Source organism: Pseudophryne corroboree, chromosome 6 (assembly GCF_028390025.1).
Source record: "Pseudophryne corroboree isolate aPseCor3 chromosome 6, aPseCor3.hap2, whole genome shotgun sequence".
Taxonomy (NCBI): Eukaryota; Metazoa; Chordata; class Amphibia; order Anura; family Myobatrachidae; genus Pseudophryne; species Pseudophryne corroboree.
The window spans coordinates 591,085,367-591,112,822 of record NC_086449.1 but is presented as its reverse complement, the minus strand read 5'-3'; the positions used below and the strand labels follow the sequence as shown (position 1 = coordinate 591,112,822).

At 49.2% G+C, this 27,456-nt stretch overlaps 1 protein-coding gene across 8 annotated transcripts in view; it reads left to right on the top strand.

The window, feature by feature from the left end:
- Window positions 1-27,456, top strand: part of SIMC1 (SUMO interacting motifs containing 1) — a 116,090-nt gene that overhangs the window by 59,903 nt on the left and 28,731 nt on the right. For 7 of the 8 annotated variants that reach the window (XM_063928007.1, XM_063928002.1, XM_063928001.1 and 4 more), the window contains exons 8-10: window positions 7,158-7,320; window positions 7,930-8,025; window positions 9,845-9,923. In XM_063928007.1, the coding sequence (XP_063784077.1) occupies window positions 7,158-7,320; window positions 7,930-8,025; window positions 9,845-9,923 (338 nt within the window). The remainder of the gene's footprint in view (window positions 1-7,157; window positions 7,321-7,929; window positions 8,026-9,844; window positions 9,924-27,456) is intronic. The other variant, XM_063928003.1, reaches the window with a different exon arrangement.

Here is a 27,456-nt window from a genome sequence, read left to right as displayed (position 1 = left end):
TGTTTGGGGAAAAAAGGCAAGAAGTGACTTTTCCCCCTTCACATGAGTTAAATGAGTTATGTGAAAAAGCTTGGGATTCTCCTGATAGGAAAGTGCAGATTCCCAAACGGTTGCTTATGGCGTATCCTTTCCCGCCAACGGACAGGATACGCTGAGAATCCTCCCCTAGAGTAGACAAAGCTTTGACACGCTTATCTAAGAAGGTGGCCCTGCCGTCACAGGATACGGCCTCCCTAAAGGATCCTGCGGATAGGAAGCAGGAAAGTATCCTGAAGTCTGTTTATACACATTCCGGTACCATGCTGAGGCCGGCAATTGCGTCGGCCTGGATGTGTAGTGCTGTAGCGGCATGGACAGATACTCTGTCTGAGGAACTGGATACCTTGGACAAGGATACTATAATACTGACCCTGGGGCATATAAAGGACGCTGTCCTATATATGAGGGATGCCCAGAGGGACATTTGCCTACTGGGCTCTAGAATAAATGCAATGTCTATTTCTGCCAGAAGGGTCCTGTGGACTCGGCAATGGACAGGTGATGCCGACTCAAAAAAGCACATGGAGGTTTTACCGTATAAGGGTGAGGAATTGTTTGGGGACGGTCTCTCGGACCTAGTTTCCACAGCTACGGCTGGGAAGTCAAATTTTTTGCCATATATTCCCTCACAGCCTAAGAAAGCACCGTATTACCAAATGCAGTCCTTTCGATCACAAAAAGGCAAGAAAGTCAGAGGTGCGTCCTTTCTTGCCAGAGGCAGGGGTAGAGGAAAGAAGCTGCACAATACAGCTAGTTCCCAGGAACAGAAATCCTCCCCGGCTTCCACTAAATCCACCGCATGACGCTGGGGCTCCACAGGTGGAGCCGGGAGCGGTGGGGGCGCATCTCCAAAATTTCAGCCACCAGTGGGTTCGCTCACAGGTGGATCCCTGGGCTATACAGATTGTGTCTCAGGGATACAAGCTGGAATTCGAAGTGATGCCCCCTCACCGCTTCCTCAAATCGGCCCTGCCAGCTTCCCCCATAGAAAGGGAGGTAGTGTTAGCGGCAATTCACAAATTATATCTCCAGCAGGTGGTGGTAAAGGTTCCCCTCCTTCAACAGGGAAGGGGTTACTATTCCACAATGTTTGTGGTACCGAAACCGGACGGTTCGGTCAGACCCATATTGAATTTAAAATCCCTGAACATTTACCTGAAAAGGTTCAAGTTCAAGATGGAATCGCTCAGAGCGGTAATTGCAAGCCTGGAAGAGGGGGATTTTATGGTGTCTCTGGACATAAAGGATGCTTACCTGCATGTCCCCATTTATCCACCTCATCAGGAGTAGCTCAGATTTGTGGTACAGGACTGCCATTACCAATTCCAGACGTTGCCGTTTGGTCTGTCCACGGCACCGAGAATATTTACCAAGGTAATGGCGGAAATGATGGTGCTCCTACGAAAGCAAGGAGTCACAATTATCCCATACTTGGACGATCTCCTCATAAAGGCGAGGTCCAGAGAGCAGTTGCTGATCAGCGTAGCACATTCTCAGGAAGTGTTGCAACAGCACGGCTGGATTCTGAATATTCCAAAGTCGCAGCTGATTCCTACAACGCGTCTGCCCTTCCTGGGCATGATTCTGGACACGGATCAGAAGAAGGTGTTTCTCCCGGCGGAGAAGGCTCAGGAGCTCGTGACTCTGGTCAGAGACCTCTTAAAACCAAAACAGGTATCGGTGCATCAATGCACGCGAGTCCTGAGAAAGATGGTAGCGTCATACGAAGCCATTCCCTTCGGCAGGTTCCATGCGAGGAACTTTCAGTGGGACCTGTTGGACAAGTGGTCCGGATCGCATCTTCAGATGCATCGGCTGATCACCCTATCCACCAGGGCCAGGGTATCTCTTCTGTGGTGGCTGCAGAGTGCTCACCTTCTCGAGGGCCGCAGGTTCGGCATACAGGACTGGGTCCTGGTGACCACGGATGCAAGCCTCCGAGGATGGGGGGCAGTCACTCAGGGAAGAAACTTCCAAGGGCTGTGGTCAAGTCAGGAGACTTGTCTGCACATCAATATCCTGGAACTAAGGGCTATATACAACGCCCTGAGTCAAGCGGAGCCTCTGTTTCGCAACCAATCGGTGCTGATTCAGTCAGACAACATCACCGCAGTGGCTCATGTAAACCGCCAGGGCGGCACAAGAAGAAGGGTGGCGATGGCGGAAGCCACCAGAATTCTTCGTTGGGCGGAGAATCGCGTGCAAGCACTGTCAGCAGTGTTCATTCCGGGAGTGGACAGCTGGGAAGCAGACTTCCTCAGCAGGCACGACCTCAACCCGGGAGAGTGGGGACTTCATCAAGAAGTCTTCACACAGATTACAAATCGATGGGAACTGCCACAGGTGGACATGATGGCATCCCGCCTCAACAAAAAGCTACAAAGGTATTGCGCCAGGTCAAGAGACCCTGAGGCGGTAGCTGTGGACGCACTAGTAACACCGTGGGTGTTCCAGTCGGTCTATGTGTTTCCTCCTCTTCCTCTCATACCCAAGGTGCTGAGAATCGTAAGAAAAAGAGGAGTGAGAACAATACTCATTGTTCCGGATTGGCCAAGAAGGACTTGGTGCCCAGAACTGCAAGAAATGCTCACAGAGGACCCATGGCCTCTGCCTCTCAGACAGGACCTGTTGCAACAAGGGCCCTGTCTGTTCCAAGACTTACCGCGGCTGCGTTTGACGGCATGGCAGTTGAACGCCGGATCCTAGTGGAAAAAGGCATTCCGGATGAAGTGATTCCTACGCTGATAAAGGCTAGGAAGGACGTGACAGCAAAACATTATCACCGTATATGGCGAAAATATGTTTCTTGGTGTGAGGCCAGGAAGGCCCCTACAGAGGAATTCCCGCTGGGCCGGTTCCTGCACTTCCTACAGTCAGGAGTGACTATGGGCTTAAAATTAGGGTCCATAAAGGTCCAGATTTCGGCCCTATCCATTTTCTTTCAAAAGGAACTGGCTTCACTTCCTGAGGTTCAGACATTTGTAAAGGGAGTGCTGCATATTCAGCCCCCTTTTGTGCCACCAGTGGCACCTTGGGATCTTAACGTGGTGTTGAGTTTCCTGAAATCTCACTGGTTTGAGCCACTTAAGACCGTGGAGCTAAAGTATCTCACATGGAAAGTAGTCATGCTATTGGCCTTAGCTTCGGCTAGGCGTGTGTCAGAATTGGCGGCTTTGTCATGTAAAAGCCCCTATCTGGTTTTCCATATGGACAGGGCAGAATTACGGACTCGTCCGCAAATTTCTGCCGAAGGTGCTGTCATCTTTTCATTTGAACCAACCTATTGTGGTGCCTGCGGCTACTCGTGACTTGGAGGATTCCAAGTTGCTAGATGTAGTCAGGGCTTTGAAGATTTATGTAACCAGAACGGCTGGAGTCAGGAAAACTGACTCGCTGTTTATCCTGTATGCATCCAACAAGCTGGGTGCTCCTGCTTCAAAGCAAACTATTGCTCGCTGGATCTGTAACACGATTCAGCAAGCTCATTCTGCGGCTGGATTACCGCATCCAAAATCAGTGAAAGCCCATTCCACAAGGAAGGTGGGCTCTTCTTGGGCGGCTGCCCGAGGGGTCTCGGCGTTACAGCTTTGCCGAGCAGCTACTTGGTCGGGTTCAAACACTTTTGCAAAATTGTACAAGTTTGATACCCTGGCTGAGGAGGACCTTGTGTTTGCCCATTCGGTGCTGCAGAGTCATCCGCACTCTCCCGCCCGTTTGGGAGCTTTGGTATAATCCCCATGGTCCTTACGGAGTCCCCAGCATCCACTAGGACGTTAGAGAAAATAAGATTTTACTCACCGGTAAATCTATTTCTCGTAGTCCGTAGTGGATGCTGGGCGCCCGTCCCAAGTGCGGACTTCTTCTGCAATACTTGTATATAGTTATTGCTTAATTAAGGGTTATGTTATGTTGGCATCCGTTTGTTGATGCTCTGTTGTTGTTCATACTGTTGACTGGGTATGTTATCACAAGTTATTTGGTGTGGCTGGTATGAGTCTTACCCTGGATTCCAAAATCCTTTCCTTGTAATGTCAGCTCTTCCGGGCACAGTTTCCTTAACTGAGGTCTGGAGGAGGGGCATAGAGGGAGGAGCCAGGGAGGAGCCAGTGCACACCAGTAGTCCGAATTCTTTCTTAGAGTGCCCTGTCTCCTGCGGAGCCCGTCTATTCCCCATGGTCCACTACGGACTACGAGAAATAGATTTATTGGTGAGTAAAATCTTATTTTAATATTAAGGAAAAACTCTCAGCCACTTTTCCTGTGTCAAAGGAACTAAGTACCCTGTTTGAAGAACCGTGGGTTAATCCAGATAAGACATTTTAAATTCCTTGGCGGTTGTTAATCCTCTTTTTCCTTTTCCTCCTGAGGATAGGAAAAATTGGGAAAATCCACCGATAGTGGATGCGTCAGTCTCCAGACTCCCACGTAAAATTGTATTACCTTTCCCTGGTGCAGCCTCCCTAAAAGATGCGGCTGATCGCAAGATTGAGACTACACTCAAATTTTTGTATACTGCTGCCACTATAGCATGTGGATGGATTACAAGAGCCATTGCTAAATGGTCAGGTAATTTAATTGAGGGGTTAGACACCTTACCTCAAGAGGAAATTGTTTTGCTCCTGCAACATATACAAGACTCTGCGAACTTTATGGTGGAAGCCATAAAAGAAATAGGTTTGCTTAATACATACACTACAGCTACGGCAGTGTCGGCACGCAGAGGTTTATGGCTACGCCAGTGGACTGCTGATGCGGACTCCGGGAAAGGAGTGGAAGGCCTACCTTTCACAGGAAGGCCTTATTTGGAGATGAACTCCACAAATAGATCTCCCGAGCTACTGCAGGTAAGTCCACATACCTTCCTTCTGCAGCTCTGCCAGCTAGGAAGGCCTTCTCAGGACCTAATCTACGGTCCTTTCGGACTCCCAAATTTAGGGGCAAGGCCAGAGGTTCTTCTACCGCCGCAGGAGGTGCTAGAGGTAAACACGCAGACCAGCGACTGCTGGTTCACAGGAACAGGGCTCAGACTCGGCTTCCTCAAAACCTTCCGCATGACGGTGGACAGAGATGCCTGGAAGACAGGAGGGTCGGAGCCCGGCTAAAATTCTTCTGTCACATCTGGACAGGATTGTGCCAGGATCCCTGGGTCATAGACCTTATATCCTGGGGCTACAGACTTCTCACCTAGTCGAGGTTCGGGATTCAGAATTGGATTCTGCTAACCACAGACGCAAGCCTTTAGAGGTTGGGGAGCAGTCACCCAGGGGGTGCAGTTCCAGGAAACATGGTCAAGTCAGGAAGTCGTCCTTCCAATAAACAACCTGGAACTCAGGGCTATCTGCAACGCCCTTCTGCAGGCCTCATCTCTTCTTCAGAATCAGGCCATTCAGGTCCAGTCGGACAATGTGACGGCGCTAACATACATAAACCTACAGGGCGGAACGAAAAGCAGAGCCGCAATGTCAGAGGTGTCAAGAATTCCCCTCTGGGTGGAAAAACAGGCAGTAGCGGTAGACGCCCTGACAACTCTGTGAGTTTACCAGCTGGTGTACTTGTTACCTCCCATTCCTCTGTTCCCAGGAATTCTAAAAAGAATAAAAAGGGAAAAGGTTCAAGCAATCCTCATTGCTCCGGACTGGCCACGAAGGGCCTGGTATGCGGATCTTCTCGAGATGCTGATCGAAGATCCGTGGCCTCTACCTCTTCGAGAGGATTTTTTGCAGCAGGGCCCGTTCGTCTATCAAGACTTACCACGGCTGCGTTTAACGGCATGGAAGTTGAACGGTTAATTCTAGCCAGGAGAGGGATTCCTGACAAGGTCATCCCGACTATGATCCAAGCCAGAAAGGGGGTAACGTCTAAACATTACCATCGTATTTGGAAGAAATGTGTCTCTTGGTGTGAGAGCAGACAATATTCTGCGGTGGAATTTCATCTGGGACGTTTCCTGCTTTTTCTGCAGTCGGTAGTGGATGTGGGCCTACGCCTAGGCTCCATTAAAGTTCAGATTTTGGCCTTGTCTATTTTCTTTCAGAAACAATTGGCTTCTCTCCCTGAGGTCCAGACGTTCTTGAAAGGTGTTCTGCACTTACAACCTCCCTTTGTGCCTCCTACAGCACCTTGGGATCTCAATTTGGTGCTGCAGTTCCTTCAATCGGACTGGTTTGAACCGTTGCAGGAGGTAGACGTAAAGTACTTTATGTGAAAGACTGTCACACTGTTGGCCTTGGCCTCAGCAAGACGTGTGTCGGAGCTGGGGGCGTTGTCTCACATCAAACAACCTATTGTGGTTCCGGCTGTTACGGACGCCTCTGGTACTTCAAACTCTTTGGATGTCGTAAGGGCTTTGAAGGTCTATGTGAAGAGAACAGCTCGTCACAGGAAATCGGACTCGCTGTTCGTTCTTTATGATCCCCATAAAATTGGGTGTCCTGCTTCGAAGCAGTCCATTGCACACTGAATCAGGCTCACTATCCAGCATGCTTTTCCCACGGCAGGTTTGCCGATTCCGAAATCTGTTCAAGCCCACTCTACTAGGTCTGTAGGTTCCTCTTGGACGGCTGCCCGGGGTTCATCGGCTTTACTGCTCTGCTGAGCAGCTACTTGGTCGGGTTCGAACATGTTTGCTAAATTTTACACGTTCGATACTTTGGCCTCTGAGGACCTTTAGTTTTGTCAATCAGTTCTGCAGGAACCTCAGCACTCTCCCACCTGGTGTGGGAGCTTTGGTACTTCCCCATGGTACTAAATGGATTCCCAGTATCCCCTAGGACATAAGAGAAAATAGGATTTTAATTACCTACCGGTAAATCCTTTTCTTATAGTCCGTAGGGGATACATTTACAGATTTACAGTTTCTCAAACTTTAGTCAAGTTCACGTTGTTGTTCATGCATGTACGATGCTGTATTGGTATTCCTCCAGGGATGCTGAGGAACTGGAGGGCAAGGGACTTATACCCACAAGTGTGCATTACAAAAAATAAGGTAGATTTGTTTAAGTATTAAGTTTAGTGGAATTTCATTTATTCTGATTACTATTTAGAATGTATTTACTGTACAGCCTCCAGTTAGTAACTACTTCGGAATACTTACGTAGTATTTTGTACTCATTCTTTAGGGAGCTGTTCCTCTGCAGCACTGAAAACCACCTTCTTCGGGCAAAGATTCTAGAGGTGATCTTCCAAAATAGTTGTGATGCTTCTCTACCTCAAGACCAATCCCTTTCTTTAGACCAAATACTGTTCTTCATTGGTAATTCCACACTGCGCCTGGAAAACCAGGTGAGCAAGAATGAATAGGTTGTAACGGTCACAATCCTTTAGCTAGATACCTTTTTGGGATTATATACCACCTACTAAATTTTAATGGGTCCATCAAGGAACTCGCTAACCTTAAAAGGCATTATAATCCCTGTCTAGTGTGTGATTATCATCTGTAGTAATTTACTGAGAACTTTATTATTTTCCGAATACTGACAGCTGAACTTGTCTTTAGATACTGTACTGTACATACAGTATATTAGATGTATAAACATCACTTTTTATTAACTTAATTCAGTATGATATTCAAGTTTTTAGGTTTTGTCCATAGTTTTATTTTTCCTTACAGGGCTTTTATGACGCTTTAAACATTTATTCTTATTTTCACTGTTGCTTTGCCCAAAGTGCAGTATATTGCTGTTTATGTTAAACTATTCATCGGAAAACCCAGCGTAGCTGTTCTAATTTCATAAAATACAGCTAGCCCAGTGGTTCCCAAACATTTTTGAGTCACGGCGCCCCAGAGTATCAGAATTTTTTTCACGGCATCCCTAGGCTACATGTTTCTGATTGAGTAATTTTGATAAAAATATTACATTTAAGTAAAATGTGCTTATATGTCATCCTTAGGTTCAATTATGTGGTGAGGTACAGGATCCACTTCTGGTTGTCCACATAATTTATGATTGGAAGACACCAGCACTGGTTTTGCCTATTACATTGACCGTAAATATTTGAATTGGTTCTTGACCACCAATCCAAGGCACCCCTGCAAGTGTCCCGAGGCCTAGGCACACAGTTTGGGAACTTCTGAACTAGCCACTAGCCAGACAAAATGTTATCCAACATATATTGCTTTTTGCACAAATAACCCCCTATTATTTGGTAGGCATGATTGAATCGGAAACACTACTGCCATGTGGAGTATTATATGTGCCATGTTTTTGTTGGTCAACTTTAATTAGAAATCTAGTCAGTAAAAAAATTGGACAATTCAAAAGAACATCTTAAATCTTTACAGTGCTGTATACGATCCATTTTCTGGATGAAGACATAGAATTGCTTATATAAAATGGTTTTCACAATAGCCATAGGGATAAAAAAAAAATCATTCTCCTTCTGATTTGTGAAACGCATACTTCACTATAAAGAAAAATACATTTATTTATCATATGAAAGCTGTTGCAGTGGCCAAAGGTTGTTACTAACAATTACAGGTATGTAATAGTTAATTCTTGCCCACTGGCTGACCCCAAACATTTAACTACAGACTAGGCACACAACCCACATACAGGCTCAGAGATGCAAAACTTGCTTTATGCTTTTGGAAACTGGTGCATATTAATGTTGTGTTCTGTGTATGTTGTGATACAGTACCTCACATAAAGCTCTCTAAGATACCTTGCGGCTTCAGCATACTCTGTTTATTATAAATTGATATTTGCTATTACATAAAGATACACTGAGGTGCCAAAAGTCATGGGATAGGTGCCTGGTATCTTGTAGGACCCCTTCTAGTCCAGCAACTCTGCATCAATTCCATAAGTGGACAGAAGACTCTGGAGAGATGTTAACTTATGCCATCTGGATAACTTCCCACAGATTCCAGATATTTGTAAGTGCAGGATCTTGTGTGCAAATGGACTTCTCCACCACGTCCCATAAATTCTCGATTTGGGTTCATGTCAGGCGAACGTGGCGGGCACGCCATTTGTTGGAACACCCCACATCATTATGGAACCACCACCAGCCTTTACGGTGCCTTGTTGACAATTGGGGTTCATGGCCTCATGGGCTTTGCGCCACACCTGATCCTTACCAGCAGCCCAAAACAACTGAAACCATGACTCATTGGACTACACCACATGTTGCCAGTACTCCAAGGTCCAAATAATGCAGGTCCCAGATAAGATGCTTTGTCCGATGTCGTAGTGTTTACAGGGGAACTCTTCTGCTCCTATATACCATGGAAGATCTCCTGCATTGAATGTGGATGTGATTTGAGCCAGTGTCGCTTGTCTGTTATCACAGACAATTCTTTCCAGACCCTGCTGGTCACGATCATTGAGCACCTGTGGTCGCCCACTACGCTGTCCATGGTGGGTAGTAATGCCTTCCATGAGGTATTCGCTGTGCACACGTGACATCGTATATCAAGGAATGTTGAATGTCCGCACAACTTGAATGTCCCATCTATCCGTCACCCACTCTCATACCCTGTTTGAACTCTGATCACGTCGCCTTGCCATGAGCAGCATAGTCAGTGATCAAACTAACTCATGAGGTGTCAGATTACAACTGATGCAGGTCAAGAAAGCAGTATTTCCAAGATGTCACACTACTGTGGCACCACCTACCATTACCATTGCATACTGCTATCCCATGACTTTTGGCACTTCAGTGTGTAGTAATATTAATGGCCATAATTAAGTTTGTTGTTTTGTTTCCATAACAAACATACTGTGACCAAATTGAGCAAATTAAGAGATTACAAACAATTGCTTTTAAAATTTCACTGTATTAATATAATGTCTCTTGTCCATAGGGTGCAGAGTGGCAACGATGGGATGAGATGCTGCTTTACATCTATCTGCTGTTTGTAAGTTTACAGAAGATTATGACAGGTACGAGGGATTTTTTATATATACCATATACCAATCAGCAGCACTCCATTCACCATCAGGGTAATATACATACAGCCGGTGCCTTCCCCAAGTTTCAAACAGCGTTACAAACCGTGAGTATATAGCAGCAGCGGGCGGCACTCAAAGCTCCCCGCAGGGAATAATACACAGACAGTGTCTGTGTATTATTCCCTGCGGTGAGCTTTGAGTTCCGCCCACTGCTGCTATATACTGAATGTATAAAATTCATGGTAAGATGGCATGGGTCAGAGGTAGGCAGATGAATCTTGATTTCTCTGACGTCCTAGTGGATGCTGGGTACTCCGTAAGGACCATGGGGAATAGACGGGCTCCGCAGGAGACTGGGCACTCTAAAAGAAAGATTAGGTACTATCTGGTGTGCACTGGCTCCTCCCTCTATGCCCCTCCTCCAGACCTCAGTTAGAATCTGTGCCCGGCTCGAGCTGGTTGCACACTAGGGGCTCTCCTGAGCTTCTAGTAAAGAAAGTATTTGTTAGATTTTTTATTTTCAGTGAGATCTGCTGGCAACAGACTCACTGCTACGAGGGACTTAGGGGAGAGAAGCGAACCTACCTGCTTGCAGCTAGCTTGGGCTTCTAGGCTACTGGACACCATTAGCTCCAGAGGGATCGAACATAGGCCCAGCCTCGGTCGTCCGGTCCCGGAGCCGCGCCGCCGTCCCCCTTGCAGAGCCAGAAGCAAGAAGAACATCCTGGAAATCGGCGGCTGAAGACTCCGGTCTTCATTAAGGTAGCGCACAGCACTGCAGCTGTGCGCCATTGCTCCCTATGCACACCACATACTCCGGTCACTGATGGGTGCAGGGCGCTGGGGGGGGGGGGGGGCCCTGGACTGCAATTAGAGTACCTTACATGGCGAACAGCACATAGTATAGTCTAATAAACTATATATGTGCAAGTCCGTCGAGAAGGGGGCGGGGCTATCTCCCTCAGCACACTGGCGCCATTTCTTCTTCACAGCTCCGCTGGAAGACAGCTCCCCAGGCTCTCCCCTGCAGTTTCCAGGCTCAAAGGGTAAAAAAGAGAGGGGGGGCACTAAATTTATGCGCAAACTATATGTAAAGCAGCTATAGGGAAAAATCACTTTGTGTTAGTGTAAATCCCTGATTATATAGCGCTGTGGTGTGTGCTGGCATACTCTCTCTCTGTCTCCCCAAAGGACTTTGTGGGGTCCTGTCCTCAGTCCGAGCATTCCCTGTGTGTGTGCGGTGTGTCGGTACGGCTGTGTCGACATGTTTGATGAGGCTTACGTGGAGGCGGAGCAGGTGCCGATAAGTGTGATGTCACCCCCTGCGGGGTCGACACCAGAGTGGATGGATATGTGGAAGGTATTAACCGACAGTGTCAACTCCTTACATAAAAGGCTGGATGACGTAACAGCCGTGGGACAGCCGGCTTCTCAGCCCGTGCCTGCCCAGGCGTCTCAAAGACCATCAGGGGCTCACAAATGCCCGCTACCTCAGATGGCAGACACAGATGTCGACACGGAGTCTGACTCCAGTGTCGACGAGGATGAGACATATACACAATCCACAAGGGGCATCCGTTGCATGATTACGGCAATGAAAAATGTGTTACACATTTCTGACATTAACCACTAAAAAGGGTATTATGTTTGGGGAGAAAAAGCAGTACCACTAAAAAGGGTATTATGTTTGGGGAGAAAAAGCAGCCAGTGTTTTTTCCCCCATCAGATGAGTTGAATGAAGTGTGTGAAGAAGCGTGGGGTTCCCCCGATAAGAAACTGGTAATTTCTAAAAAGTTACTGATGGCGTACCCTTTCCCGCCAGAGGATAGGTCACGTTGGGAGATATCTCCTAGGGTGGATAAGGCGCTCACACGCTTGTCAAAAAAGGTGGCACTGCCGTCTCAGGATACGGCCGCCTTGAAGGAGCCTGCTGATAGAAAGCAGGAGGCTATCCTGAAGTCTGTATATACACACTCAGGTACTATACTGAGACCTGCAATTGCTTCAGCATGGATGTGTAGTGCTGCTGCAGCGTGGTCTGATACCCTGTCAGATAATATTGATACCCTCGACAGGGATACTATTTTGCTAACCATAGAGCATATTAAAGACGTCGTCTTATATATGAGGGATGCACAGAGGGATATTTGCCGGCTGGCATCTAGAATTAATGCAATGTCCATTTCTGCCAGGAGGGTATTATGGACCCGGCAGTGGACAGGTGATGCTGATTCTAAAAGGCACATGGAGGTTTTGCCTTATAAGGGTGAGGAATTGTTTGGGGATGGTCTCTCGGACCTCGTATCCACAGCAACAGCTGGGAAATCGACATTTTTACCTCAGGCTCCCTCACAACCTAAGAAAGCACCGTACTATCAGGTACAGTCCTTTCGGCCTCAGAAAGGCAAGCGGATCAAAGGTGCTTCCTTTCTGCCCAGAGGCAGGGGGAGAGGGAAAAAGCTGCACCAGACAGCCAGTTCCCAGGAACAAAAATCCTCCCCTGCTTCTACTAAGTCCACCGCATGACGCTGAAGCTCCACAGACGGAGCCAGGTGCGGTGGGGGCGCGTCTCCGGAACTTCAGCGACCAGTGGGTTCGCTCACAGGTGGATCTCTGGGTTCTACAAGTGGTATCTCAGGGATACAAGCTGGAATTCGAGGCGTCTCCCCCTCGCCGTTACCTCAAATCAGTCTTGCCAGCTACTCCCCAGGACTGGGAGGTAGTACTGGCGGCAATTCACAAGCTGTACCTCCAGCAGGTGAAAATAAAAGTTCCCCTCCTTCAACAGGGACGGGGTTACTATTCCACAATGTTTGTGGTACCGAAACCAGACGGTTCGGTGAGACCCATTCTAAATTTGAAATCCTTGAACACTTATATAAGGAAGTTCAAGTTCAAAATGGAATCGCTCAGGGCGGTTATTGCAAGCCTGGAAGAGGGGGATTACATGGTATCACTGGACATCATGGATGCTTACCTACATGTCCCCATTTACCCACCTCTCCAGGAGTACCTCAAGGTTGTGGTACGGAACTGACATTACCAATTCCAGACGTTGCCGTTTGGTCTGTCCACGGCACCGAGGGTGTATTCCAAGGTAATGGCCAAAATGATGATACTCCTTCGAAAGAAGGGAGTTATAATTACCGTACTTGGACGATCTCCTTATAAAGGCGAGGTCCAAGGAGCAGTCGTTGATCGGAGTAGCACTATCTCCGGAAGTGCTACAACAGCACGGCTGGATTCTGAATATCCCAAAGTCGCAGCTAGTTCCTACGACGCGTCTGCTGATATTGGGCATGTTTCTGGACACAGAACAGAAGAAGGTGTTTCTCCCGGAGGAGAAGGCCAAGGAGTTGTCATCTCTGGTCAGAGACCTCCTGAAACCAAAACAGGTGTCGGTGCATCATTGCACGCGAGTCCTGGAAAAGATGGTAGCTTCTTACGAAGCAATTCCCTTCGGCAGGTTCCATGCAAGGAACTTTCAGTGGGACCTGTTAGACAAGTGAGGATCGCATCTTCAGATGCATCGGCTGATCACCCTGTCCCCGAGGGCCAGGGTGTCTCTGCTGTGGTTGCTGCAGAGTGCTCATCTTCTCGAGGGCCGCAGATTCGGCATTCAGGACTGGGTCCTGGTGACCACGGATGCAAGCCTCCGAGGTTGGGGAGCAGTCACTCAGGGAAGAAATTTCCGAGGACAATGGTCGAGTCAGGAGACTTCCCTACACATAAATATTCTGGAACTAAGGGCCATTTACAATGCCCTAAGGCAAGCAGAACCCCTGCTTCAAAACCAGCCGGTGCTGATTCAGTCAGACAACATCACGGCTGTCGCCCATATAAACCGACAAGGCGGCACAAGAAGCAGGATGGCGTTGGCAGAAGCCACAAGGATTCTCCGATGGGCGGAGTATCACGTGCTAACACTGTCAGCAGTGTTCATTCCGGGTGTGGAAAACTAGGAAGCAGACTTCCTCAGCAGGCACGACCTCCACCCGGGAGAGTGGGGACTTCATCCAGAAGTCTTCACGCAGATTGTGAACCGTTGGGAATAGCCACAGGTGGACATGATGGCGTCCCGCCTCAACAAAAAGCTAAAAAAGTATTGCGCCAGGTCAAGAGACCCTCAGGCGATAGCTGTGGACGCACTAGTGACACCGTGGGTGTACCAGTAGGTTTATGTGTTCCCTCCTCTTCCTCTCATACCCAAGGTACTGAGGATAGTAAGTAAGAGAGGAGTAAGAACTATACTCGTAGTTCCGGATTGGCCAAGAAGAACTTGGTACCCAGAACTACAAGAAATGAGCTCGGAGGACCCATGGCCTCTGTCTCGCAGACAGGACCTGTTACTGCAGGGGCCCTGTCTGTTCCAAGACTTACCGCGGCTGCGTTTGAAGGCTTGGCGGTTGAACGCCGGATCCTAACGGAAAAGGGCGTTCCAGATGAAGTGATTCCTACGCTGTTAAAGGCTTCGAAAGACGCTGCCTGAAGTTCAGACGTTGTTAAGGGAGTGCTGCATATACAGCCCCTTTTGTGCCTCCAGTGGCACCTTGGGATCTCAACGTAGTGTTGGTTTTCCTAAAATCACATTGTTTTGAGCCACTTCAGAACGTGGAGTTGAAGTATCTCACGTGGAAAGTGGTCATATATATTTGGCCTTGGCTTCGGCTAGGCGTGTGTCAGAATTGGCGGCTTTGTCATGTGAAAGCCCTTATCTGCTCTTCCATAGGGACAGGGCAGAATTGAGGATTCGTCCCCAATTTCTCCCAAAGGTGGTATCATCGTTTCATTTGAACCAACCTATTGTGGTGCCTGCGGCTACTCGGGACTTGGAGGCCTCCAAGTTGCTGGATGTAGTCCGGGCCCTGAAAATCTATGTTTCCAGGACGGCTAGAGTCAAAAATACTGACTCGCTGTTATCCTGCATGCACCCAACAAGCTGGGTGCTCCTGCTTCTAAGCAGACTATTGCTCGCTGGATCGGTAGCACGATTCAACTTGCACATTCTGCAGCTGGACTGCCGCATCCTAAATCAGTAAAAGCCCATTCCACGAGGAAGGGGGCTCTTCTTGGGCGGCTGCCCATGGGGTCTCGGCATTACAACTTTGCCGAGCTGCTACCTGGTCGGGGTCAAACACGTTTGCAAAATTCTACAAGTTTGATACCCTGCTGAGGAGGACCTTGAGTTTGCTCATGCGGTGCTGCAGAGCCATCCGCACTCTCCCGCCCGTTTGGGAGCTTTGGTATAATCCCCATGGTCCTTACGGAGTACCCAGCATCCACTAGGACGTCAGAGAAAATAAGAATTTACTCACCGGTAATTCTATTTCTCGTAGTCCGTAGTGGATGCTGGGAGCCCGTCCCAAGTGCGGACTCTCTGCAATACGTATATATAGTTATTGCTTAACTAAAGGGTTTTGTTATGAGCCATCTGTTAATGAGGCTCATTTGTTGTTCATACTGTTAACTGGGTATAGTTATCACAAGTTGTACGGTGTGATTGGTGTGGCTGGTATGAGTCTTACCCTGGATTCCAAATCCTTTCCTTGTAGTGTCAGCTCTTCCGGGCACAGTTTCCCTAACTGAGGTCTGGAGGAGGGGCATAGAGGGAGGAGCCAGTGCACACCAGATAGTACCTAATCTTTCTTTTAGAGTGCCCAGTCTCCTGCGGAGCCCGTCTATTCCCCATGGTCCCAGCATCCACTACGGACTACGAGAAATAGAATTACCGGTGAGTAAATTCTTATTATTTCAATACTTCACTGCTTTCTTGCATGGAGACGAATCAGTGAGTGATCAGTGACTGATCAGTCCTCTTAACATATGTTGTCAAATTGCTACAGTGTTAACTATCCGTTCCCCTGTCAGGGGATGAAGGATAATTTAGAGGTTCTGGTGTCTAATGTCAGCTCCTGTTATCCTGGAAATTGGCCAATAACTGTTCTAGAATGACTAATGATGAGAAGTTATTATGATTCATCTATACTTTGCTTTTAATATCACTGTCAGACCTCAAGTTTGTGTCCCCCCACTAAATGCTGGGGGTTATATAGTTGTAGTGGTTAAAAATAAATGTAAATGCCAATAGGAAGAAAATGAACTTACTAGGGATTTGGCAGCTACACATGGCATGTATATGCAGTGGCGTTGAATCTACCAATGTCTGGAATTGTGCCGTAGGAATGCAACAAAGTCAATCAAGTGACACCTGGTTGATGGTTGGAAATGCTGTTGAGGGAGTGGTTCCTGAATAGCCCATAAATACTTTACTGTATATACATCTGGGAATTGAGAAAGCCATGACGTTAGGATAATAGTGTGGTACTGTGCTTTATATACTATCGGGCAGCTCAGTGGCGTAACTAGAAATTTTCCTCCCCCAAGCCAAAAAATCCTTTGGCATTAGCAAAGGGATAAATAGGCGCGCGCCGCCAAAAAGGGTGTGTGGCTTTGTTAAAATGGGCGTGGCTTCGCGTAAAGGGGCGTGGTATTGCAGGAAAAGACTACCTTATACCCCAGTTTTGCAACCTACACGCCCAGACGTTAGCCACCACAGGAAAGAAAAATAATCCTGATTCATGCCCCTTACATTATTTGTCATTTTTCCTCCTTATAGTAATGCCCAGTATACATTATTCCACATACTGCAATGGCCCTTAGACATTATGCCACACACAACAATGCACATGACACAATATGCACACACTGTAATGCCCCCGACACATTATGCCACACACCGTAATGCCTGTGACACATTATGACAGGAATCGCAATGCCCGTTATACATTATGCTACACACTGCAATGCCCCTGATACATTATAGCACATACAATGTCTGTGACACAGTATTACACACACCACAATGATCCTGAGACATTATACCACATACCACAATGCCCGTGATATAGTATACAACACACCGTAATGCCCGACACATTATGACACACACCGCAATGTCCGTGATACATTATGCCACACACCGTAATGCCCATTACACATTAAGTTCTACAGTAAGGCTTCTAATTACTTTTAAATTACCTGCTCGTTGCCAGGGGTTTCATGCTCTTGGTTCCATGCATGGTGCCAGGGGTTTTCATGCTCAGGGTGTCATGCTCGTTGCCAGGGGTTTCATGCACTGGGTGTCATGCTCGTTGCCAGGGGTTTCATACACTCGGTGTCATGCTCGTTGCTAGTGCTTGTTGCTAGTGCCGTGCCCCCAGTGCCACATATGCCCCCAGTGCCAGATATTCCCCCACAGTGCCAGGTATATGCCCCCAGTGCCAGGTACATGCCCCCAGTGCCAGATCTTCCCCCACAGTGCCAGGTATATGCCCCCAGTGCCAGGTATATGCCCCCAGTGCCAGATCTTCCCCCACAGTGCCAGGTATATGCCCCCAGTGCCAGGTATATGCCCCCAGTGCCAGATCTTCCCCCACAGTGCCACATATGCCCCCTCAGTGCCTGCTCCCCCCAGTGCCAAATATTCCCCCACAGTGCCAGGTATATGCCCCCAGTGCCAGATATTCCCCCACAGTGCCAAGTATATGCCCCCAGTGCCAGATATTCCCCCACAGTGCCAGGTATATGCCCCCAGTGCCAGATCTTCCCCCACAGTGCCAGGTATATGCCCCCAGTGCCAGGTATATGCCCCCAGTGCCAGATCTTCCCCCACAGTGCCAGGTATATGCCCCCAGTGCCAGATCTACCCCCACAGTGCCAGGTATATGCCCCCAGTGCCAGATCTTCCCCCACAGTGCCAGGTATATGCCCCCAGTGCCAGGTATATGCCCCCAGTGCCAGATCTTCCCCCACAGTGCCAGGTATATGCCCCCAGTGCCAGGTATATGCCCCCAGTGCCAGGTATATGCCCCCAGTGCCAGATCTACCCCCACAGTGCCAGGTATATGCCCCCAGTGCCAGGTATATGCCCCCAGTGCCAGGTATATGCCCCCAGTGCCAGATCTACCCCCACAGTGCCAGGTATATGCCCCCAGTGCCAGATCTTCCCCCACAGTGCCAGGTATATGCCCCCAGTGCCAGGTATATGCCCCCAGTGCCAGATCTTCCCCCACAGTGCCAGGTATATGCCCCCAGTGCCAGGTATATGCCCCCAGTGCCAGATCTACCCCCACAGTGCCAGGTATATGCCCCCAGTGCCAGGTATATGCCCCCAGTGCCAGATCTACCCCCACAGTGCCAGGTATATGCCCCCAGTGCCAGGTATATGCCCCCAGTGCCAGATCTTCCCCCACAGTGCCAGGTATATGCCCCCAGTGCCAGGTATATGCCCCCAGTGCCAGATCTACCCCCACAGTGCCAGGTATATGCCCCCAGTGCCAGGTATATGCCCCCAGTGCCAGATCTTCCCCCACAGTGCCAGGTATATGCCCCCAGTGCCAGGTATATGCCCACAGTGTCAGGTATATGCCCCCAGTGCCAGGTATATGCCCCCAGTGCCAGATCTACCCCCACAGTGCCAGGTATATGCCCCCAGTGCCAGGTATATGCCCCCAATGCCAGATCTTCCCCCACAGTGCCAGGTATATGCCCACAGTGCCAGGTATATGCCCCCACAGTGCCAGGTATATGCCCCCAGTGCCAGGTATATGCCCACAGTGCCAGGTATATGCCCCCACAGTGCCAGGTATATGCCCCCAGTGCCAGGTATATGCCCCCAGTGCCAGATCTTCCCCCACAGTGCCCGGTATATGCCCCCAGTGCCAGGTATATGCCCCCAGTGCCAGATCTTCCCCCACAGTGCCAGGTATATGCCCCCAGTGCCAGGTATATGCCCCCAGTGCCAGATCTACCCCCACAGTGCCAGGTATATGCCCCCAGTGCCAGGTATATGCCCCCAGTGCCAGATCTTCCCCCACAGTGCCAGGTATATGCCCCCAGTGCCAGGTATATGCCCCCAGTGCCAGATCTTCCCCCACAGTGCCAGGTATATGCCCCCAGTGCCAGATCTTCCCCCACAGTGCCAGGTATATGCCCCCAGTGCCAGATCTTCCCCCACAGTGCCAGGTATATGCCCCCAGTGCCAGATCTTCCCCCACAGTGCCAGGTATATGCCCCCAGTGCCAGGTATATGCCCACAGTGCCAGGTATATGCCCACAGTGCCAGGTATATGCCCCCAGTGCCAGGTATATGCCCCCAGTGCTAGATCTACCCCCACAGTGCCAGGTATATGCCCCCAGTGCCAGATCTTCCCCCCCAGTGCCAGGTATATGCCCCCAGTGCCAGGTATATGCCCCCAGTGCCAGGTATATGCCCCCAGTGCCAGATCTACCCCCACAGTGCCAGGTATATGCCCCCAGTGCCAGGTATATGCCCCCAGTGCCAGATCTTCCCCCCCCAGTGCCCGGTATATGCCCCCAGTGCCAGGTATATGCCCCCAGTGCCAGATCTACCCCCACAGTGCCAGGTATATGCCCCCAGTGCCAGATCTTCCCCCACAGTGCCAGGTATATGCCCCCAGTGCCAGGTATATGCGCCCAGTGCCTGCTCTCCTCTCAACCCCCCCCCGCACCTTTGTGTTGGAGGGACGGGACACTGAGCGCATAGCGCGTCTCTCCTGTGTCCCTCCTGGCTCTCCCCCGGCAAGTCTAATAAAGGAAGTGCCGGTTCGTGAGCCAATCAGAGCTCACGAACGGCACTTAGACCGGCCGGGGGAGAGCCAGGAGGGACACAGGAGAGACGCGCTATGCGCTCTGTGTCCCTCCAAGTCCTTACAGCAGGGAGGGAGACCGCCCGCATGTCAATCTGTGCAAAGTCAGTGGCGCCCCGCAGCCCCTCGCCCCCAAGCCACCGCGAGGACTGCGGGGGCAGTAGTTACGCCACTGGGGCAGCTATAGATGGGGCCTGATTCAGAGCTAGGAAAAAGGGCCAGTTTGCACCTTGAATGTTGGAGTGTCTTGAGGGTCGCACGCTACTGTGGAGAGAGCCATCCTGCCTCCCTTTTACCAACACTGCACCAGTGTGAGGTTGTATGTCCCTAACCTCACCTCATGGTGTAGGTCAGGCTTTTTCAACCAGGGTGGCGTGACCAGTTGCAAGGTGTGCCGCGGAGCCAGAGCAGCTTCCTGCACCTTCAGAGTGAACTGTTGGCCCGGGCTCTTCTTAGAGGATCGGTCGTGCTCCGGCCATGACCTATGCCTTTAAAACGATGTGATATCATAGGTCACGGCCGCCGCGTCTCACCAGCCAGCCCACCCGCCTGCATACACATCTTCCAGTTCCCGCCTGCATACACAGCTTTCCTTGCCCACCCACATCCACACCTGCCCCACCGCCCGCTTCTCAGTATTCGCAGAACTCCACTATGAACAACCCCCGCCAATGAGAGACAGGGAAGAGGACAGCTGATAATATTTGTTATTTTATTTCTTCTGTGGGGAACAATAGGATTTCAATAGAATTTATGTGGGGAGAATAAGGATTTATGGGGTAACTGTGAATAATTCATGTGGGGAGCAATAGGATTTATGTGGGGAGAAATATGATTGATTTATGAGGAGCAATAGGATTTATGTGGGGAGAAATGTGATTGATTTATGTGTGGAGCAATAGGATTTATGTAGGGAGCAACATGATTTATGTTGGGAGCAATGTGATTGTTTTTTCTGTGTAGGCCAATGTATGTGTGGATTTTTTATTTCTCATACGTCCTAGAGGATGCTGGGGTCCACTTCAGTACCATGGGGTATAGACGGTTCCGCAGGAGCCATGGGCACTCTAAGACTTTTCAAAGGGTGTGAACTGGCTCCTCCCTCTATGCCCCTCCTCCAGACCTCAGTTTTAGAAATGTGCCCAGGCAGACTGGATGCACTCCAGGGGAGCTCTACTGAGTTTCTCTGAAAAGACTTATGTTAGGTTTTTTATTTTCAGGGAGGACTGCTGGCAACAGTCTCCCTGCTTTGTGGGACTGAGGGGGCAGAAGTGGGAACCAACTTCCTGAATAGTTTCATGGCTCTGCTTCTGGCTGACAGGACACCATTAGCTCCTGAAGGTTACTGAACGCTAGCTGTGCCTAGATGCTCACTCCCACAGCACGCCGTCACCCCTCTCACAGAGCCAGAAATCAGAAGACAGGTGAGTGATAGAAGACAGATCTTCACTCAAGTAAGTGACGGTTAAAGGTACCGCGCGGCTGGCGGGAGCGCAACGCGCCATGTTGCCCACACATACACAGGCACTGCAGGGTGCGGGGGGGGGGGGCACCCTGGGCAGCATGAAACCTCATAAAACTGGCAGAAAAGGGGCATAAGATGCCGAGGCACAGCCCTACCCCCGCCAGTATAATTATTAATATCAGGATCTCTGAGGAGAAACGCGCCATTGCAGGGGCGGAGCTTCCTCCTCAGTCAGCCAGCACACTGCTCAGCGCCATTTTCTCTCTCTCCTCAGGCTGCAGAGACAACGCTGGTCCTCCTCCACTACTGAATACAAGTATCAGGGAGCAGAACATCGGGGGGCACAGTGAAATTGGTGCTTTATATTGTGTATTGACATTATAAAAAAGCGCTGTATGTCAGAGGGCATTTTATATTTCACAGGCATTGTGTTACTGAAGCTGGGTTTGTGAACTGGCTGCTCCTATCTTTGTCCTTCTGACAGATTTTACTGTGGGTCTGTCCCCTATAAGTCCCGGAGTGTCTGTGGTGTGTTTGTGCACGTGTACGATATGTCTGAGGCAGGGAGTTCTTCCCCTGAGGAAGCCATTTTAGGGACACAGAGTTGTAATCCGGTGGCGCTGCCGGCACACCACGAGCCTGAATGGGTGAAAGAAATACGTGATAGTGTGAATCATATCAGTAGGAGATTAGATAAGTCTGAGTCTCATGCAGAAAGCTGGGGAAAATCTGTGGAAGATGTGATTTTTTCAGGGTTCTGCTTTCTCATCCGCAGGCGACCCCTCTGGGTCACATAAGAGACCGTTTGCAAACATTGTACATACTGATACCGACACGGACTCTGATTCCTGTGTCGACGATAGTGATTCCAGGGGGATAGATCCCAAATTGGCAAAAATATATGATTGTTGCTATAAAGGAGGTCTTAGAAGTTACAGAAGCCCCTACTGTACCTCAGGAGAAGGCTTATTTCTATAAGGAAAAGAAATGTAAGGTAACTTTCCCTCCTTCCCACGAGCTAAATACTCTTTTTGAGGGAGTTTGGGTAAATCTTGAAAAGAAATTTCATATTCCCAAAAGGATTCAGATTGCTTATCCTTTCACATTAGAGGACAGGAAAAGATTGGAGTCACCCCTGGTGTTAGACAGCGCGTGGGTAAGTCGTGCTATAGAAAAATGGTCAGATAACTTGTCATCGGAAATTGACGCGGTTGATAGAGACGAGATACCCCTAACGTTAGGTCATATCAAAGACGCTGCCGCATACATGCTGGAAGCTATGAAGTATATTGGACTCTTGGGTTCAAAAGCCGCTACCATGGCCATATCGGCTCAGAGGGCGTTGTGGATTCGCCAGTGGAATGCTGATGCAGATTCCAAAAGAAATATGGAGGCTCTCCCGTATAAAGGTGAGGCCTTGTTTGGTGATGGGCTGGATGCGTTAGCCTCGCCGGCTACCGCAGGTAAGTCGACATTCTTGCCCTATGCTCCTACACCGGCGAAAAAGACACATCACTCTCACATGCAGTCCTTTCGGCCCAACAAATACAAAAAGGCCAAAGGTTCCCCCTTCTTTGCAGGTAGGGGAAGGGGAAAAGGAAAGAAATCCGCAGCGGCTCCCGGATCGCAGGAGCAGAAGTCCACCCCTGCTTCTGCCAAATCTGCAGCATGACGCTGGGGCTCCCTTGCGGGAGTCCGCTTGGGTGGGAGCACGTCTGAAACTTTTTTGTCAAATCTGGATTCAATCTGGCCTGGACCCATGGGTCTTACAAATAGTGTCCCATGGGTACAGGCTGGAGTTTCAAGACGTCCCGTCATGCCGATTTTTCAAATCGACCTTGCCAGCTTCTCTTCCAGAAAGAGAGGCAGTAACATCGGCAATTCAAAAATTATGTCAGGATCAGGTCATTGTCCGGGTACCCTTGTCATAGCAAGGAGAAGGTTTTTATTCAAGCCTCTTCGTAGTTCCGAAGCCGGACGGCTCGGTCAGACCGATTTTAAACCTGAAAAATCTGAATCTCTACCTGAAAAGGTTCAAGTTCAAGATGGAATCCCTGAGGGCAGTGATTTCCAGTCTGGAGGAGGGAGACTTCATGGTGTCAGTAGACATAAAGGATGCTTAATTACATGTTCCCATTTATCCTCCTCACCAAGCTTATCTGAGATTCGCAGTACAGGATTGCCATTACCAGTTCCGGACGTTGCCGTTCGGGCTCTCCACGGCACCGAGGGTATTCACCAAGGTGATGGCGGAGATGATGGTCCTCCTTCTTCAAAAAGGAGTCAATATAATTCCTTATCTGGTCGATCTCCTGATAAAAGCGAGATCCAGGGAACAGTTGGTGTAGAACATCACACTCCCCCTGTCAATACTCCAACAACACGGTTGGATCATGAATTTTCCAAAGTCGCAGTTGGAACCGACGACAAGATTGTCCTTTTTAGGGATGATTCTGGACACACAAGTACGGAGAGTATTTCTTCCAGTGGAAAAGGCTCTGGAAATCCAGAAAATGGTCAAACAAATATTGAAACCAACAAGCGTGTCGATCCATCAATGCATTCGATTGTTGGGGAAAATGGTAGCGGCCTACGAGGCCATACAGTTTGGCCGATTTCATGCCAGAGTATTCCAGTGGGACCTGTTGGACAAGTGGTCCAGATCCCACCTACACATGCACCGGGAAATAATCCTGTCCCCCAAAGCTGCTCCTGTGGTGGCTACACAGTTCTCACCTACTAGAGCAGGGATGGGGAACCATTGGCCCTCCAGCTGTAGTTGAACTACACGTCCCAGCATGCCTTGCAACAGTTTTAGCATGGCCAAATAGCAAAACTGTTGCAAGGCATGATGGTATATGTAGTTCAACAACAGCTGGAGGGCCGAAGGTTCCCCATCCCTGTACTAGAGGGACGCAGGTTTGGGATTCAGGACTGAGTCCTAATAACCACGGATGCAAGTCTCCGAGGCTGGGGAGCTGTCACACAGGGGGAAAGCTTCCAAGGAAAACGGTCAAGTCAGGAAGCATGCCTTCACATCAATGTGTGTGTTTTTGGTTTTTTTCTGTGTGGAACTGATGGTGTGCCTTGGCAATTTTAAAATATTATTCGGTGTGCCGCTAATAAAAAAAGGTTGAAAATCACTGGTGTAGGTAATTGGACAATAGAATAGATGCCATTGTTTTCTTTTTCTGTAAACTGCCAGGGTGCTGTAGTGCAATAGTTTAATTGTATTGGTATCACTGTTTACCTTAACAGTTTCTACTCCTGTGGTGGGCACACAGTTACAGTACCTGACATACTTATTTGTTTATTTGTGGTTCTATAGGCTAGTGTTACTTAGCCCTTATAGTTTTTCTCACACACTTATCTGCTATCTGCTTCTGAGAGTGTTTGGCTTTTACAACAGGGTGGAACATGTCCTCCAGGGGATCTTCCAAAGCTGCCCAAAAGGAGAAGGGAACAGCTGGGCTGCACGCCTGTACGTGTACGGCTTGCAAGGAAATTTGTCTTGCACGGTACAAGACCATTGCTCTGTCGAGCCTCCAGCTGAGCCTGTTGTGGGGGGGGGGGGGGGGGGGTCAACCCCATCTGAGCCAGCTTGGGCTTCCTCCTTGGCCTCGGCTATGAAGGAACTGGCTTCCCAGCTGGCAGCTAACCAAAAACCTCAGGTACCTGTTGCGGTACTAGCGCGGACTCTTTACCTACCCAGCCACAACCTCAACCGACTAAGCCCTCCTGGGTCTAGCGGTTGTCACAATCAGTACATGGATTATTGCAGGTTTCCAGTAACCTACAGCAGGCCCTGGGTTCTTTATCTAAGCGCAGGAGTAAAAGTTCCTCTGCGCCATCCCTCATACAATCTGACCAATCCCACTCTGAGGGATTGGTCAGATGGCCAGATGGCCAGATGAGTTTGACCAGGGTAGAGGCACTAGTCAAGGCGGTTAGGGAAGTCCCTCAAATTAAGGATACTGACACCCCTTCTGATGCAGACTTCTCTTTTTAAGAAGAAAAAGAAGGATCTGTCTGCTTTTCCTCTTCTACACAATTGGAGAACCTTTTCAAGGAAGCTTGGTCTCATCCTCATAAAAAGTTTTTGGTAACCTAGAGGAACTCTTCCTTCTACCCCATGGCGGAAGCTGATCGGAAGAAATGGGAGAGTCCCCTGCCGGTGGATGCGCATGTAGCTTGCCTGGTTAAGTCTTCCACCCTTCCCATCCCGGGTGTCACTTCTCTGAAGGAACCTATGGACAGGAAACTTGAACAGTCCATGTAACCCATCTACTCCAACGCTGGAGCAGCTCTACGCCCTGCAATTGTATCTGCCTGGGTCTCCTTAGCAATGGGCAGCTGGTCAGATGTGCTAACAGGGTCTCAGGTCAAACATGCACCATTCTGATCTTATCAAATATGTTGATAATATTAGAGAGGCCAACACCTTTTTAGGTGAAGCGGTATTGGATATGGGTACTTTTTCATCCAAAATTTCTGCTACCTCAGTGGCGGCTAGACGCGCACTGCGGTTGTGCTCTTGGCATGCTGAAAATTCGAAGAAAGCATTGGAATCCTTTCGGGAGAGGTCCTCTTTGGTGAGGAATAGAACAAGATCGTAGCCACAGTTTCTGCTTCCAAGAACACATTACATCCTTTGGCTGTGCCGAAGACTAGATCTCCAACTTTTCGTTCCTTTCGCCCACAGGGTAAGGCCCGTGGTAAACCTTCCGCCTGCTTCCAGGCTCCTTCTACCAAGACTTCAAAACCAAAAGGCTGTCAACCTTGGTCAGGAAAGCGCCAGGCCCCCAAGCAGACCGAAAAGCCTGCCACATGACAATCTGGGCTCCCACCTGGAGTCTTCCAGGGTGGGCGGTCGTGTCCTTCGATTCGCCGAGGTCTGAAGGCAGACTACGTCGGATGTCTGGGTTTTGGGCATTTGTGTCCAACAGATACACCCTATCTTTAAGAGACAGGCCCCCCAGACGTTTCTTTCCCACGGGACTGCAAGCAGACCTTCAAAAGATGACCGCACTTCAGGACGCAGTACATTCCCTACTTCTTCGAGAGGTCATTGTCCCAGTACCAGTTCTCCAACAGGGGATGGGATTTTATTAAAATCTGTTTCTCGATCCAAAGCCAGACTGCACATTCCGTCCTATACTAAACCTGCAAACCCTAAATAGGTTTCTCAGGGTTCTGAAATTTTGCATGGAGTCCCTCAAATCTATCATGCAGGCCTTGGAACAGGGAGTCTTTATGGCCTCCTTAGACATCCAAGATCCCTATCTGCACATCCCCATTCGAGAAAGACACCAGAGGTTTCTCAGGTACGCTATTCAGAAAAAAATGATGATGGCGCATTTGCGACTGCAGGGTGTCCGCAACTTACCATATCTGGACGATCTTCTCCTTATGGCACTGTCTCAGGCCAGCCTTCAGGAGCACATCGACCTCACGCTGACAATTCTTCAGTCACATGGTTGGCTGATAAAGTGGCGAAAATCCAGCCTCACACCATCTCAGCGCTTGATACACTTGGGTGCTCTATGTCAGGTCTGTATCTGTGTCTGTTCCCAGAGGGGGCACTAGTGGGTCAGTGGTGGTGCGGTGGAGGAAACGAGGAGGCTGCAGTAAGTTCCTGCGCATGTGCGCAGTGATGCTTTATTTAGCACACAGAGGTATGAACAGCAACTGGAGCAAATGGCAATACAGATGGTTTTTAGCAAGGAAGCTGACAGAGGTACAATAACAATCACAGGTAATGGGCTGGTCTGGAAACCAGTGTGATTAGCAAACAGCGATGATCGGCCTGGAAGCCGATGGCGAACATCGAAGACCGGCTTGGAAGCCGATGGTAAACAGGATAAATATGCAGTAGATAAGTAATGCAACCGATGGCAGTAAATACAGGCAACACCAGTAATCGGTCTGGAAACAGCAATAGCTTCACACAGTCAATAGATATGCTCAAAGTCCGCAAAGCCAAGCAAGGCTATAGCAGGAGACAGTTGGTAATTACAAGCTGGTTGTTTTAAGTGCTGGATGCAATAGCACAATGCTGAATGCAGATTAACAACACACAGGTGAGAATGGTAAGGCAGCACCTGGAGAGAGAGTCTCTTACTGCATGTAGAAGTGGTAGCAAACTGTGGAAGGAGTTTGTAGCAGAGCTGGATGGCTGGTGCCTGCAGTTCCACGGAGAAACTGGAGCTAGGAAATCGCTGGAGACAGAAGACTGGAGCAATAAGCTGGTGCCGTGACCTCCGGAGGCCTGCACACCAGCAAGCTGGTAAGCCAGATTCCGCTGAACGCTGATTGCTGACACTCTATTGGACACTCTATTGGACACTCAAGTGCAGAGAAGAGCCTTACAGGACATGATTTGCAGGTTTCT